We start from the raw sequence: 13,538 nt of genomic DNA, 5'->3' as shown, positions 1-13,538 counted from the left end.
TCCCATTCTGCAGCCCACCTTTTGTGCCATCTTAGCATTGCTTCTCTCTTATTCCAGCTACAGCTCTCGTTCATCCTCTCCCCCTACTTATTACATCTTTCTATTTTATAGCATCCTCTTTGTCACTCAGAAAACCCTCTGTAAAGTACACGAATGCAGGTGAACCCACAACACTAAACCCTCCCATGTCTTTGTAGTCTGCATTGTCCTTATGCTCGGTCTCCGTCTTTCGTTGTCACTCATTGACTGTGTATTGATGTCTAACCCCCTGCAGGGCAATGAAGAAACCTCGTTGTGGCGTCCCCGATAAGTTTGGTTCAGAGATCAAAGCCAATGTCCGGAGGAAACGCTATGCCATTCAGGGGCTGAAGTGGCCTCAGACGGATCTCACATTCTGGTGAGTGGCACCATTAATTGGAAAATTATTATTGTACTGTGGTACAGAGTATACGCGGGTGCATTTTCATCTGGGGGGAAGTTTGCATTTCTGCTACTGATGTCTTACTTTTGTAGAAAACTTGCACTGCTGCTGCCGTTTTGAATAGGCCTGGGCTAAAATTCCGTTACGCTCGCGGAAATTGCGATAATTTGACATTTTCGCGTTCCGAGGAGAGCGCGAAAATGTCAATTTCCGCAATCCGCTTTTTACCGGAAATTTTTTGCTTGCTCGCGCTGTAAAATAATACATTCTCGCGTGCGCGCGATCGCCTTACCTGTATCCCCGCGTTCGCCGACAAGTTTTCCCGATCCGGTCGCGTTCTCCACGAGATGTTGGATTGTTGGTAGCCATTTGCGCTGTCTTGCGACAGTTCGCGCCCGCTGCAACGTCATTCGTCGCGCGATCACGTCTTTCTTCTCGCGATCATGCACCGCGAGACAAGTGAAAACAAGATGGCCGCGCCCGCGAGCAACCGCATGGGTAAGTTGGCGAGCCGCGACCACGCACAAAATACCGCGAACGGGCGGGAAAAAAACTTCCGTATCTTCGCAATATTTCTGCGTGTTTGCGGAGATTTTTAACATTTTCGCGATAATTTGCGAAAGTGAATTTCGCAAATTCCGCCCACCCCTAGTTTTGAATCTGTTTTGCTTCTACAAGAGGCGTATTATACTCTTGATGTTGGTGCTATGCTGGTGCCCTGTGTATGTGTCTTACATTGCTGGTGCCTGTCCTGCAGTTTTTTTTTTAGGCAACCTCAAACTGCAGCTGGTTATGCTATACTTGTACTGTGCGTGAGGAAATCTTGTACTGATGGTTCTTGCTTTGGCACTTTGTTTCTCCACCTTTGCAGCATCCAGAACTACAGTCCTAAGATTGGAGAATATGAAACCTATGAGGCCATCCGTCGAGCTTTCCGTGTGTGGCAGGGGGTTACACCGCTTCGATTCCGGGAGATCGATTACCACCTCATCCGAGACGGACATGAGAAACATGCCGACATCATGCTCTTCTTCGCTGAAGGGTTCCATGGTGACAGCACCCCTTTTGATGGCGAGGGTGGCTTCCTGGCCCATGCCTACTTCCCTGGCCCCAACATAGGAGGGGACACACATTTTGATGCTGCTGAACCCTGGACAGCAAGGAATGATGACCTCTCTGGTAGGTTGATTGGCAGTAGACCAGAAACTCCTTTTCCAGTTCCAATCTTTATTTCGGCCATTTGGCCATAAAAAATACACAATACACATATACAATCACAGATAAGTCATTTCATAAAAAGATAAAACCATTGGAATGCATGTGCTAAAAATGCTATACAAACTATATATAAAGAGAAAGAAAAAAAAAAATGTATTATTAAGCACATCACCAGCTTCCTCTTGCTTCCAGTTGATGACATTCTGGCTACTGGCTTGCCAGTGTAGAAATCCTGTCGTTGCCACTTTGAATCTGTCAACTGGCTGTCACTGCTGCACCCAATTCTGTTGCGTTTCTGTAGGATGTAGTTCTTTGTCCATGGATGGAGCAACAGGGGGAGTTAGGCCAAGGTGAAAATATCCAACTTTAAGTAGTAGTTAAGCGAGGCCACAGAAAAGACAAGGCAATTACAGGGAGCTGCCCCCCCATGTCTTTACTCTCTGCCTTTGATACAAGGTCAGAGAAAAAGATAAACCCACCAACTCAAAAAATAATTTTATTGTTCAAAGAAAAGACATCAATGTAGTTTATTAAGTGTGTGGCCAATGTGTTGCCCACCAACAACTACTTTTGACTTCTCTCTTTTTTTCTTCTGCATGTAACTTCTACCAGGTGCTCTGGTGCATGGCAGTTCCACAGCTGCAAGTTGCCCATCTCTGGATGAGGAGACTTACTTTCGAATAGCTTTCTGGTCTTAGTTGGGGTTCTTACTGTTCTTTGTACTGTAGTGTAAGTATAGTCTCTTGTTTCTCTTGATTCCCCTAGGTAATGACATATTTTTGGTGGCTGTGCACGAGCTGGGCCATGCCCTGGGTCTTGAACACTCGAATGATCCATCTGCCATCATGGCACCCTTCTATCAGTGGATGGACACCCAAAACTTTGAGCTGCCAGATGATGACCGCCGTGGCATCCAGCAGTTGTACGGAAGCGGTGAGTGTAATAAGTAGGGTAGTGGAAGAGGGTGGAGCTAAGCTTGGAGAGAAACTGGAAGTGTCAATAGACTTGCATGAAACCCTAAACCTTCGAGCTCTTGCTTGTTATGGTCATTGATAGATGGATTGCTACCTTTATGAATCCGTGTATGAACTGCTATTAGTATATAAGGTGAAGGGACTGGTGAGATTCTAATGTGGATGGCAGGATGAGAAAGCAGTGACTGTTGGTAAGTGGCATATAGCTAGTTGAGAGGCTTTGAGTGTTGAAATTGATTGTTGGGTGGATGTATGTGTTGATTTGGATGAATGGGTGGGTATATGGATGCTTTGCTTGTGGTTGATGGCTGAGCAGGTTGATGGTTTTTGGGTTAGTGAACGGGAAGGGTAATTTGAGTTTTGCTTTCTAAATGTGGTTGGGTATCTTTTCGCATCTCGATGTAGTTGTGTTGTAGATAATGTGCAGCTGAGTGGTTGCATAATTGGATGTTTTAGTGGGTGATTGTGCTAGATTTTGGGTGAGTTATGTAGAAGATGTAGAATATCCGTAACTTAGAAAAGAGACCTAGACAGCTCTCTGAGTAAGACAAATCACAGAGAACACAGACTTCATAGTGTGAAATTACAAGACTCAAAAGCAATGAAATGTGCAAGCCAACGGCTCTACCTGCTGTCTTTCTAACCATTATACCTCGCGCTTGTCCTAGTATTCGAATCATATAATATAGTTTCCCATTTTCATTGTTGCATTTGTTCTGTGATTAGAATAATTTAATTTGCTATTCCAACTTTTGAACACCGGAACTTACACAACAAAAAGGAACTCTTGCAGTTCCACAAAATTACCTGCAAAAGGATTTTTGAAATAAATGTAGTTATAACTGAAAGGAATTTCTGGGAAACGTAATAGCAAAAAGCAAATTTTTCATGTAAATTGGAGTATTTAGATTTGTAAGTCAAAATTAGCAGTCTAGTTACACAATAATATGGTTGTTCTGGTCTTTACCGATTGCCAGAGAGATCAACGAGAGTTCATTCAACAAGAAAGGGAAAAGGGGTGTGCGTAGTGGCTGCCTGATATTTCTAATGGGGATATTAACTTTGGTACATCTTGAATTTGTTGTTAAAACATGACTTTCTTATTAGGACTGCCACCAAATCTATGGAGAAGGCTAATCTAATGTTGATAATTACATGTTGTTTTCTTAAACCAGCCCTATAATGGCAACTGTGACACTCGGCAACGATGATTTGTGTTTTTAATGATTTGCCAATATATGAGTGGCATTTTGTTTATGTTTACATTGTCCCATAAGTATTTCCATTTTGTGAAACTTCAGGTATTACATAATGTACATGTAGCTCGTAACTACAAACCATTATGTGTTCTTTGATATAGTTTGTTTAGAGGCCCAAGATTATAATTGCTGATTTATGGCTTCTTTGCTTAGAAAGTGCTTTCAGCTCGAATGACTAAGTCTGCTATAAAAGACACACTTATTCACTAATTGCACTTGCAAGTGTATTTGTTTTACTTTGCTGTCTATGCTTGCTTGCTTGTTATTTTATAGCTGTTTTTGTTCGCAAAGTAAAGTTGTACTTCTGTAGAGTCTTTCTTAAAAATGCAACAAAAATAATGGCTCTTTGTCAAAAGTTTCTGCTAGACAATATTTTGCTGTGTATGGCTTTTAAGATCCCCTCTTTAAACACAAAATTCTTCAGATGCCTTCTAGTAACACTCTTCTTTGAGGATACATTTTAAGTTTGCTCACACAATTTTTAGGCAAAGGAACCCTACTCCCTACTTAAATATTATTGCAGTCCAAAACGTTGCTTCATTGTGGAATCTTGGGCCTCCTGTTCATAGTCCTTTACAATCGCAAAGCCTGTAATTCGTGAAATCACAGATTTGCAACTGCAAAAGGGCTTTTCTTTATGTACAAACACCCTGTTACACGTTGGGAAAGGACTTTTGTGATCTTTCTGAATTTCATATAGGAGGGGTTGTGAAAGGGACTCTTCCTTCCTATTTCTGATTCAGGGAGGCATGTATAAATGGTTTACGACTGCAATTGCAGTTTTGCAGCGTGAATCTTTCTGGATTCACTATGCTGTGCATTATTCCGCGATCTTGTGGTTGGGTCCGGATTCGTAGTCTTTTCTTTGTTTTTCTTTGTTTTTTTTTCGTAGCCCAGGTGGTCGTCGACGTACACCATTTGGTGCACCTCCCGTGACGTCGTCGTGCTTCCTGCGGAAGTCCCACCTTTGGGGCGCCATCTTCGGGTTCTTTTTTCCTTTCCTCTTTTTTTTTTTTTTTTTTTTTTTTAACCCTAGGCGATTGATTAATCCTTCTTGTCCCTTTATCTGTATGTTTGTATTTCTTTGATCTTTTCAATTTTACCCCCTCTTCCTCCAGCCTCATCTTCCTGGCGGAGGTGGGTGGGTTCGCTAGTGAATCCAGAAAGATCTTCAAGCTGCAAAACTACACCGACAGGTAAGAAACTATTCGTTTTGCAGCGTGAATCTTTCTGGATTCACTATGCTGTGCATCGATTTTGTAGCGGTTTTCCTACTTCTGTGGCGGCTGGGTGGTAGATGAGCGTTGGTCGTTGAAAATGTGCTGAAGCACCTTCTGTCCAACCTGTGCTTCCTTGTTCATCTGAATGTCCACGCAGTAGTGTTTCGTGAACGTGTGCACAGATGCCCAAGTTGCCGCGAGGCATATGTCCTGGATGGGCGTGTTCGCCAGGAAGGCCACGGTGGCCCCTTTCTTCCTTGTGGAGTGAGCCTGCGGCCCCTCCGCTAGCTCCTGTCCAGCCTGTTTGTGGCAGAATTGAATAGTGAGGGCAATCCACCTTGCGATGGTGCCCTTAGTCACTGGTCTACCCATGAAGCTAGTAGCAAAGGACACAAACAGCTGTTTCGACTTCCTGAGTTCCTTGGTTCTCTCAATGTAGTGCATCACCGCTCTTCTGGCATCGAGGGTGTGCAGTGCCTTTTCTGCGTTTGTAGTCGGGTTTTGGAAGAAACTTGGTATCTGGATAGCCTGATTTATGTGGAACGCCGACACTACCTTGGGCATGAAGTGTGGGTCAGTTCTCAGGACTATTCTATCTTTGTGAATCTGAATGTAGGGTTCCTGCAGCGTTAGTGCTTGAAGCTCGCTCACCCTGCGTAGTGAGGTTATGGCCACCAGAAAGGCTGTTTTCATAGTCAACATCTGCAGTGTGGCCTTGTGAATGGGTTCAAACGGTGCCTTCATGAGCTCCGTCAGGACCACATTCAGATTCCATGCCGGCGGCGGCAACCTTTTCGGGGGGGCCATCCTTTTGGCTCCTTCCATGAATCTCCTCACCACCTGCGAGCTGAAGAAACTTCCACCTTTTTCACCTCTGGTGTAGGCCACAATGGCCGCTAGGTGTACCCTTAGTGAGCTCGAGCAGAGGTTACTCTTTAGAAGGTGTGTGAGGTACCTCAGTACTGTTGAGTCTCTTGTCATTCTGTTTTGCAGGCCCTTTTTCCGGCGCCATCTTCAGATTCTTTTTTCCGCCGTTGGGTCTGGATCGTCATCGGGAAGCTCCAGAATTACACTCGAAGGAAGAAGGAAGAAAAGCGAGTTTCGTCGATAGAAACACTAGAAGATATCAGGAAAGGAAAAGATTTCATCAGGAGCGCGAAGAAAGGAGGACCAGCGCCCTTTTTCTTCGACGGCCTTGGAGAATGCACGCTCAGAGACCCTGAGCGCAATGGACAAGACGCCATTCAAGTTCTGCCCAAACTGCCACCACAAGTTCGCGCAGAGAGACCAGCATCCGGTCTGCAACCTCTGCCTACCGGTCGATCACCAGAGTATCGACTGCAACGCCTGCTCAGCCTTCGCGCCGAAGACACTCAGGGTGAGAGAGCGGCAGAGAAGGGCCAACGCCAGCATGGATGGCAAGGGGAAGCCCCCGACGCTCTACGCTCTGGGCCTCTCCTCGGACGACGAGGACAACGTCGCCGAGACAGCCGAAAACTTCACGGTCGTAGAGACCGACAAGAAAAAAGAAGACGAGGTAAGAGAATCGTCGAGCGCAAAACAGAAAGTACCTCGACAACACGAGGGTGACTCGAGAAAATCTGAGTCAAAGTCCACGAAGGGAGCCCCGGCGCCGAAAACTTCGACGTCCAAAGGGGGAACCACGGACAAGAGGCCGAGCGGATCCTTAGATAAGGACTCCCTGGTGCCGAAAGACGCCGAAAGGCAAGGGTCGTCGAAAGCATCCCATGAAACGGGCCGATCGACGCAGAAAGAACGTTCGACGTCGACGCAAGTTTCATCGAAAAGACCCGCGGTCGACGCCGAAAGCATCTCCGAGATGGAAAAAAAGAAGAGGCGGCTCGAGGCCGAAATGGAGAACATCCTTCAAAGAAAGAAGGAGTTCGACGCCAGAATGAAGGAATTCAAGATTCCAACGGTTCCATCAGCGGACGTCGAGGAGGTCGAAGACGAGTTCGACGCCGAAGGGCTGACAAGGGAACTCGAAGAGGAAGAAGAGCCCTATTATGAGGGAGAAGCCGAGGAAGAAGACCAACGGTCGTTCTACGAATCGGCGGCATCTACCAGCAACGACGTCGAATGGCACGATCTCGACACCGAAAACCCGGAGGAGCCCGTGGACACGTACCCTTCGAGGCCTTCGCCACCCGACGACATCGGGGTCTACAATATGGTGGTCAGGAGCGCAGCAATGGCCTTCGGCGTCAAACTCGACGAGGAGAAACCGAAAGCCGATTTTCTCGTCGAGACACTGCTCCCCATCCAGACAAGGAGCCAGTTCCTCCCCATGCTACAAAGCGTGATGAATCAGGGGAGAGAAGCCTTCAAGGAACCTGCGACCTGCCGGTCGATCACGCCCAGGACGGAGAAGAAATATAAGCACTCCTCCCTGGACCCCCCTTACATCAAGGGTAGCGTGACCGCGGACTCCATCATAGCCTCCACGGCCAGGAGAAGGGCCAACGTACCAGCAACTTCGGGCCCACCCCCGGATAAGGAGAGCAGGAGGATTGACCTCACAGGAAGAAAGGTCGAGAGGAACGCCGCAATGCACTGGCGCATGGCGAATTCAAATGCACTCCTCAATAGACACCAATACCAGCACTGGGATGAGATGGGGGAGTTAGTAAAGCACCTCCCTGAAGAATACCGGCAGAGAGCGAATCACCTGATAGATGAAGGCAAAAACATCGCCAACTCCTGTATAAAGACGGCGTTGGATGGGGCAGAAACTTCAGCAAGACTCATGGCCATAGGGGTCACAGAGAGGAGGCATGCATGGCTAAGAATCTCGGGATTCAAACCGGAAGTGCAGAACAACATCCTTGGCACCCCCTTCAATGGAGAGACACTGTTCGGAGCAACAGTGGACGACAAGCTCACCCAGCTGAAAAAAGAAAACGAGACGGCGAGGTCCATGGGGGCCCTACAGCTGAGGGGAATGAGGCGAGGAAATCCCTCGAGAAGACCCTACGGTAGGGGAGGAAGCCAGCAGGGGACGTCGCACCAGGCGTTCCAACAAAGTCAGCAGGGTGAAGGTCACGGACAAGGTCAGCAGAAGCAAAACTGGCAATATCAACCTCGTGGCCAGTCCTTTCGCGGGAGAGGGAACGGACGTGGCCAAAGGAGGAGAGGGGGCGAACAGCCCTCGACGAAGTGACTCAGCACGCAAGAGGACGCCTACCCTCGTCAGGACCCCAAGGGTGAGGCGCAAAAAAGTGTCATCAGGGGGAAGAGAAAATTCAAGAGCCTACGAGCATACGACACCAGTAGGCGGAAGACTGAGGTTCTACCTTCAGGAGTGGCGGCGTATAACCACAGACAAGTGGATACGGAACGTTGTGCAGTACGGGTACTGCGTAGATTTGGAGAAAAGACCTCCAAACAGGAAACCAAGGGGAAGACTGAGATCGGCCCAAGAACTGGCAATACTCAGAGAAGAAACGCGGAAACTCCTGCAAAAGGGAGCCATAGAGACAGTGCCGTTCAGAGAACGCAACAAAGGGGTCTACTCAAACTACTTCGTGGTTCCGAAGGTAGACGGAGACCTCAGACCCATACTAGACCTCCGTTACCTAAACAAGTTCATCAGAACGCAAAGGTTCAAAATGACTTCACTGCAGGAGGTTCTGCCACAGATAAGAGAAGGGGACTTCATGGTCACCGTGGACCTCAAGGATGCCTATCTTCACATCCCAATAAACAGAAGGCACAAGGGCCTTCTAAGATTCAACATCGAACAAGAACACTACCAGTTCACGACCCTGGCCTTCGGATTAAAATCAGCACCAAGGGTCTTTACAAAATGCCTGTCGGCGGTAGCGGCGCACCTACGAAGGCAGGGAATACATGTCTACCCCTACTTGGACGACTGGCTGGTCAAGGCAAACTCACGCGGAAAGTGCGAGAGGCACGCAAAACGCGTAACAGACACCCTCACAAATCTGGGATTCTCGATCCACTGGGGAAAATCATCGATGGAACCGGAGCAGGTGAAGATTTTCCTGGGGGCAAAGATCAACTCCCGCAACAGTACAGTAGTGCCCAGCGAGAGGAGGACAGAGGCTCTACTGAAGGAGGCGAAGCTCTACCAGAAGGGGCGAGCTCTGACAGTGAGGGCTGTGAGCAAGATGATGGGGATGATGGCGTCCTGTATCCAGCTGGTGCCGAATGTACGCCTGCACATGAGACCATTCCAGGAATGGCTACAACAACAATGGTCACAAGCAAAAGGAAGCTGGGAGGATCTAGTGGTTGTTACGCACGCAGTGCAGGAGGAGATAACTTGGTGGAACAGAGACAACATAACAGCAGGGAGAAGCCTGACACCACCAATCCCAACAGTGACCATTACCACGGACGCATCGCAGAAGGGATGGGGAGCGCACATGGACAACCTCAGAGTGAGGGGTCTATGGGCCCCAGCAGATGCGGTCCGCCATATCAACTACCTCGAGTTGAAAACAATCCTGTTAGCCCTGAAGGCATTCCAGAGGCACCTGCTCAACAAGAGGGTGTTGGTCCAAACAGACAACACCACGGCGATGTTCTACATCAACAAACAAGGGGGGACACAGTCGTTCCCGCTCTCATCCCTAGCTCAGGAGATTTGGAGATGGGCCATACCTCTCAGGATAGATCTACTGGCAATTCACCTACCGGGGAAGGACAATGTGGAGGCAGACTGGCTAAGCAGGCAGACCTCAGCATCACACGAGTGGGAGCTCAATGGCCAGGAAACGGAGAAACTCTTCCGGAGATGGGGGACTCCCACAATAGACCTTTTTGCAACACGCCACAATGCAAAATGCCAAAGCTTCGCGTCCAGGCAACCAGATCAGCAATCCAAGGGAAATGCCCTATGGATAAGCTGGTCGAGGACATTTGCCTACGCCTTTCCACCGATACCCCTGTTGCACAGAGTGCTCGACAAGTGCAGAACCAGCAACATGACCCTGATCCTGGTGGCTCCGCAGTGGGCGAGGCAGACATGGTTCTCACAAATTCAAGAAATGGCACAAGGCGACCCATACAGGTTCGAGAGGAGGAAGGACCTGCTCTCAATGCAAAACGGAGAGGTCCTGCACCCAGAGCCAGAGACCCTCAACCTGGCGGCATGGCTCCTGAAGACCTAGAGTTCGCACACCTAAGATTGCCGCCGAGCACGATGCGAGTGCTACCGGAGGCGAGGAAACCAACTACACGAAAATGCCACAGCGCAAAATGGAAGAGGTTCACTGTGTGGTGCCGGAAAAAGGGCCTGCAAAACAGAATGACAAGAGACTCAACAGTACTGAGGTACCTCACACACCTTCTAAAGAGTAACCTCTGCTCGAGCTCACTAAGGGTACACCTAGCGGCCATTGTGGCCTACACCAGAGGTGAAAAAGGTGGAAGTTTCTTCAGCTCGCAGGTGGTGAGGAGATTCATGGAAGGAGCCAAAAGGATGGCCCCCCCGAAAAGGTTGCCGCCGCCGGCATGGAATCTGAATGTGGTCCTGACGGAGCTCATGAAGGCACCGTTTGAACCCATTCACAAGGCCACACTGCAGATGTTGACTATGAAAACAGCCTTTCTGGTGGCCATAACCTCACTACGCAGGGTGAGCGAGCTTCAAGCACTAACGCTGCAGGAACCCTACATTCAGATTCACAAAGATAGAATAGTCCTGAGAACTGACCCACACTTCATGCCCAAGGTAGTGTCGGCGTTCCACATAAATCAGGCTATCCAGATACCAAGTTTCTTCCAAAACCCGACTACAAACGCAGAAAAGGCACTGCACACCCTCGATGCCAGAAGAGCGGTGATGCACTACATTGAGAGAACCAAGGAACTCAGGAAGTCGAAACAGCTGTTTGTGTCCTTTGCTACTAGCTTCATGGGTAGACCAGTGACTAAGGGCACCATCGCAAGGTGGATTGCCCTCACTATTCAATTCTGCCACAAACAGGCTGGACAGGAGCTAGCGGAGGGGCCGCAGGCTCACTCCACAAGGAAGAAAGGGGCCACCGTGGCCTTCCTGGCGAACACGCCCATCCAGGACATATGCCTCGCGGCAACTTGGGCATCTGTGCACACGTTCACGAAACACTACTGCGTGGACATTCAGATGAACAAGGAAGCACAGGTTGGACAGAAGGTGCTTCAGCACATTTTCAACGACCAACGCTCATCTACCACCCAGCCGCCACAGAAGTAGGAAAACCGCTACAAAATCGATGCACAGCATAGTGAATCCAGAAAGATTCACGCTGCAAAACGAATAGTTTCTTACCTGTCGGTGTAGTTTTGCAGCTTGAAGATCTTTCTGGATTCACTAGCGAACCCACCCACCTCCGCCAGGAAGATGAGGCTGGAGGAAGAGGGGGTAAAATGGAAAAGATCAAAGAAATACAAACATACAGATAAAGGGACAAGAAGGATTAATCAATCGCCTAGGGTTAAAAAAAAAAAAAAAAAAAAAAAGAGGAAAGGAAAAAAGAACCCGAAGATGGCGCCCCAAAGGTGGGACTTCCGCAGGAAGCACGACGACGTCACGGGAGGTGCACCAAATGGTGTACGTCGACGACCACCTGGGCTACGAAAAAAAAAAAAAAAAAACAAAGAAAAGACTACGAATCCGGACCCAACCACAAGATCGCGGAATAATGCACAGCATAGTGAATCCAGAAAGATCTTCAAGCTGCAAAACTACACCGACAGGTAAGAAACTATTCGTTACAAACCACTGATGAGTTATCAACTCCCATGTTGGGGTGGTAACTGATTTGCAAAAGGGAAGGGGTCTCATACGACACTCTTCCCATTCTGCAATTGTGTTGCCAAACTCTGGGAGAAGGCAGTGGTCTATAGACCACTACCTTCTCCCGCTTCAGTTTTCCAAAATAGAATGCTTTTTATTTTTTTTGTTTTTTCAACAGCAACGGTTTATTTAAGGAACACTGACTACTTTCAGGAATAAAAAGCGTTTCGTTTTCAAATGCAATCACTGAGGGGCTGGTCTGCTGTCCATTGCATGCCACCATCCTTGTGATTGCTGCCTGTCATAGGGAGTCGCAAATTGCAACCAGCATAATTAATGTTAATTAGCCAGGTTGTTTTATGACCTACCGGGAATCGGTATTTTATGAACTGACCTATACTAACATAGGCTGGTTCACAAAATACTATTCGGTTCGCCAAATGTTGGTGCTCAATTTGCAACCACTTTTTGCGAGTGGAATAGCAGTTTATCAGACTCCTGATTTCTTTGCCAGTTAGATCACCCACCTATTACCAAACACAAGAACAACAACAAAATCAGACCTATTGGCTTTTATGGCTATACCCAACTGCTGTGTTAAATTAATGTAGCACGCCCCGGTGGAAGTAGAAATAAGGTATGTCCTATTGTTTGGTTGAAAGAATGACAGTATGGTGTTTAGTTAGCTCAATGTACGGTACATCCTAATGGTTTGTAAATGGAATGTGTGTGCACCCTAGCTCTCTGTCAGCCAGCATTTAGGATATTGACCAGCGCATTAAACTTCATTTTTAATGTTTTTTTATCCCTAGGTCATGGAGGGAACGTCCCAACCATATCCCCCAAGACCACAACCACCACCAAGCCAAGAACACGCAATCCACATATTCCTACATTCGGGCCCGACATATGTGAAGGAAATTTTGACACCATTGCCGTCCTGAGGGGAGAGATGTTTGTGTTCAAGGTGAGGGCAGAGTAAAAACAAATGATTTCCCAGTGTGAATGGAGCGTGCATATACAGAGTATGAGGCACTAGAGTCCATTTTAGGATCTTTGTGCTCTCAAGGGGTTGCTTCCAGACTATTTCAGAGAAACTCAAATCTGCTTCCTCCCGGAGTTGTACTAGTAGTACAGCAGGAGACTGAGAATTTCAGCCAGTTTCTGTGGATTTTGGAGGTTATCTCATAGTTCTCAATAGTGGTCACAGAATCCAGATTAGGTTCTGTCCCAGAGGGTGTTCACATTTTCTTAAAGAGGGAAGAGTGTGTATGCCTCTTACACCGTCTAGAGTTCTGGCTCAGGTGTTTCTCTGGCAGTAGCTGCACCCAGAACCCATGCCACAGGGTGCAGCGACAATGCATATTCAGCACCTTCGGCAACTGTGCCCTTGATGCTGCCACTACGAAGCTGTGGAAATGCACGGCTATTTATTAACTGAATTATAAATTTTGTGCTCATTCCTTCCCTTCAGGAACGATGGTTTTGGAGGGTACGTGATAACCGAGTGTTGGATGGCTACCCTCTCCCCATTGGACAGTTCTGGCAAGGACTTCCTAGTACCATCAATGCTGCCTACGAACGGAAGGATGGCAAATTTGTCTTCTTCAAAGGTAACAACTGGTTTGCATGCTTGATCAACTATTCCTTTCTGTCACAGATCCCATCTCTCTCCACCTA

General features: G+C 47.8%; 2 protein-coding genes across 8 annotated transcripts in view; one reads left to right on the top strand and one right to left on the bottom strand.

Moving 5' to 3' along the window:
- Positions 1–13,538, bottom strand: part of LOC146870885 (syncytin-1-like) — a 401,244-nt gene that overhangs the window by 129,259 nt on the left and 258,447 nt on the right. The gene's annotated exons all lie outside the window — the stretch shown is intronic.
- The window catches only part of LOC146870886 (matrix metalloproteinase-14-like), a 350,496-nt gene that overhangs the window by 175,151 nt on the left and 161,807 nt on the right, over positions 1–13,538 (top strand). For all 6 annotated transcript variants that reach the window (XM_085647106.1, XM_085647107.1, XM_085647109.1 and 3 more), the window contains 5 exons: positions 275–397; positions 1,293–1,600; positions 2,405–2,572; positions 12,671–12,825; positions 13,333–13,471. In XM_085647106.1, coding sequence (XP_085503232.1) covers positions 275–397; positions 1,293–1,600; positions 2,405–2,572; positions 12,671–12,825; positions 13,333–13,471 — 893 coding nt within the window. The remainder of the gene's footprint in view (positions 1–274; positions 398–1,292; positions 1,601–2,404; positions 2,573–12,670; positions 12,826–13,332; positions 13,472–13,538) is intronic.

Source organism: Triturus cristatus, chromosome 1_1 (assembly GCF_964204655.1).
Source record: "Triturus cristatus chromosome 1_1, aTriCri1.1, whole genome shotgun sequence".
NCBI lineage: Eukaryota > Metazoa > Chordata > Amphibia > Caudata > Salamandridae > Triturus > Triturus cristatus.
Note: the sequence above shows the minus strand (reverse complement) of the source record. Positions and strands in the feature narration are given on the sequence as shown.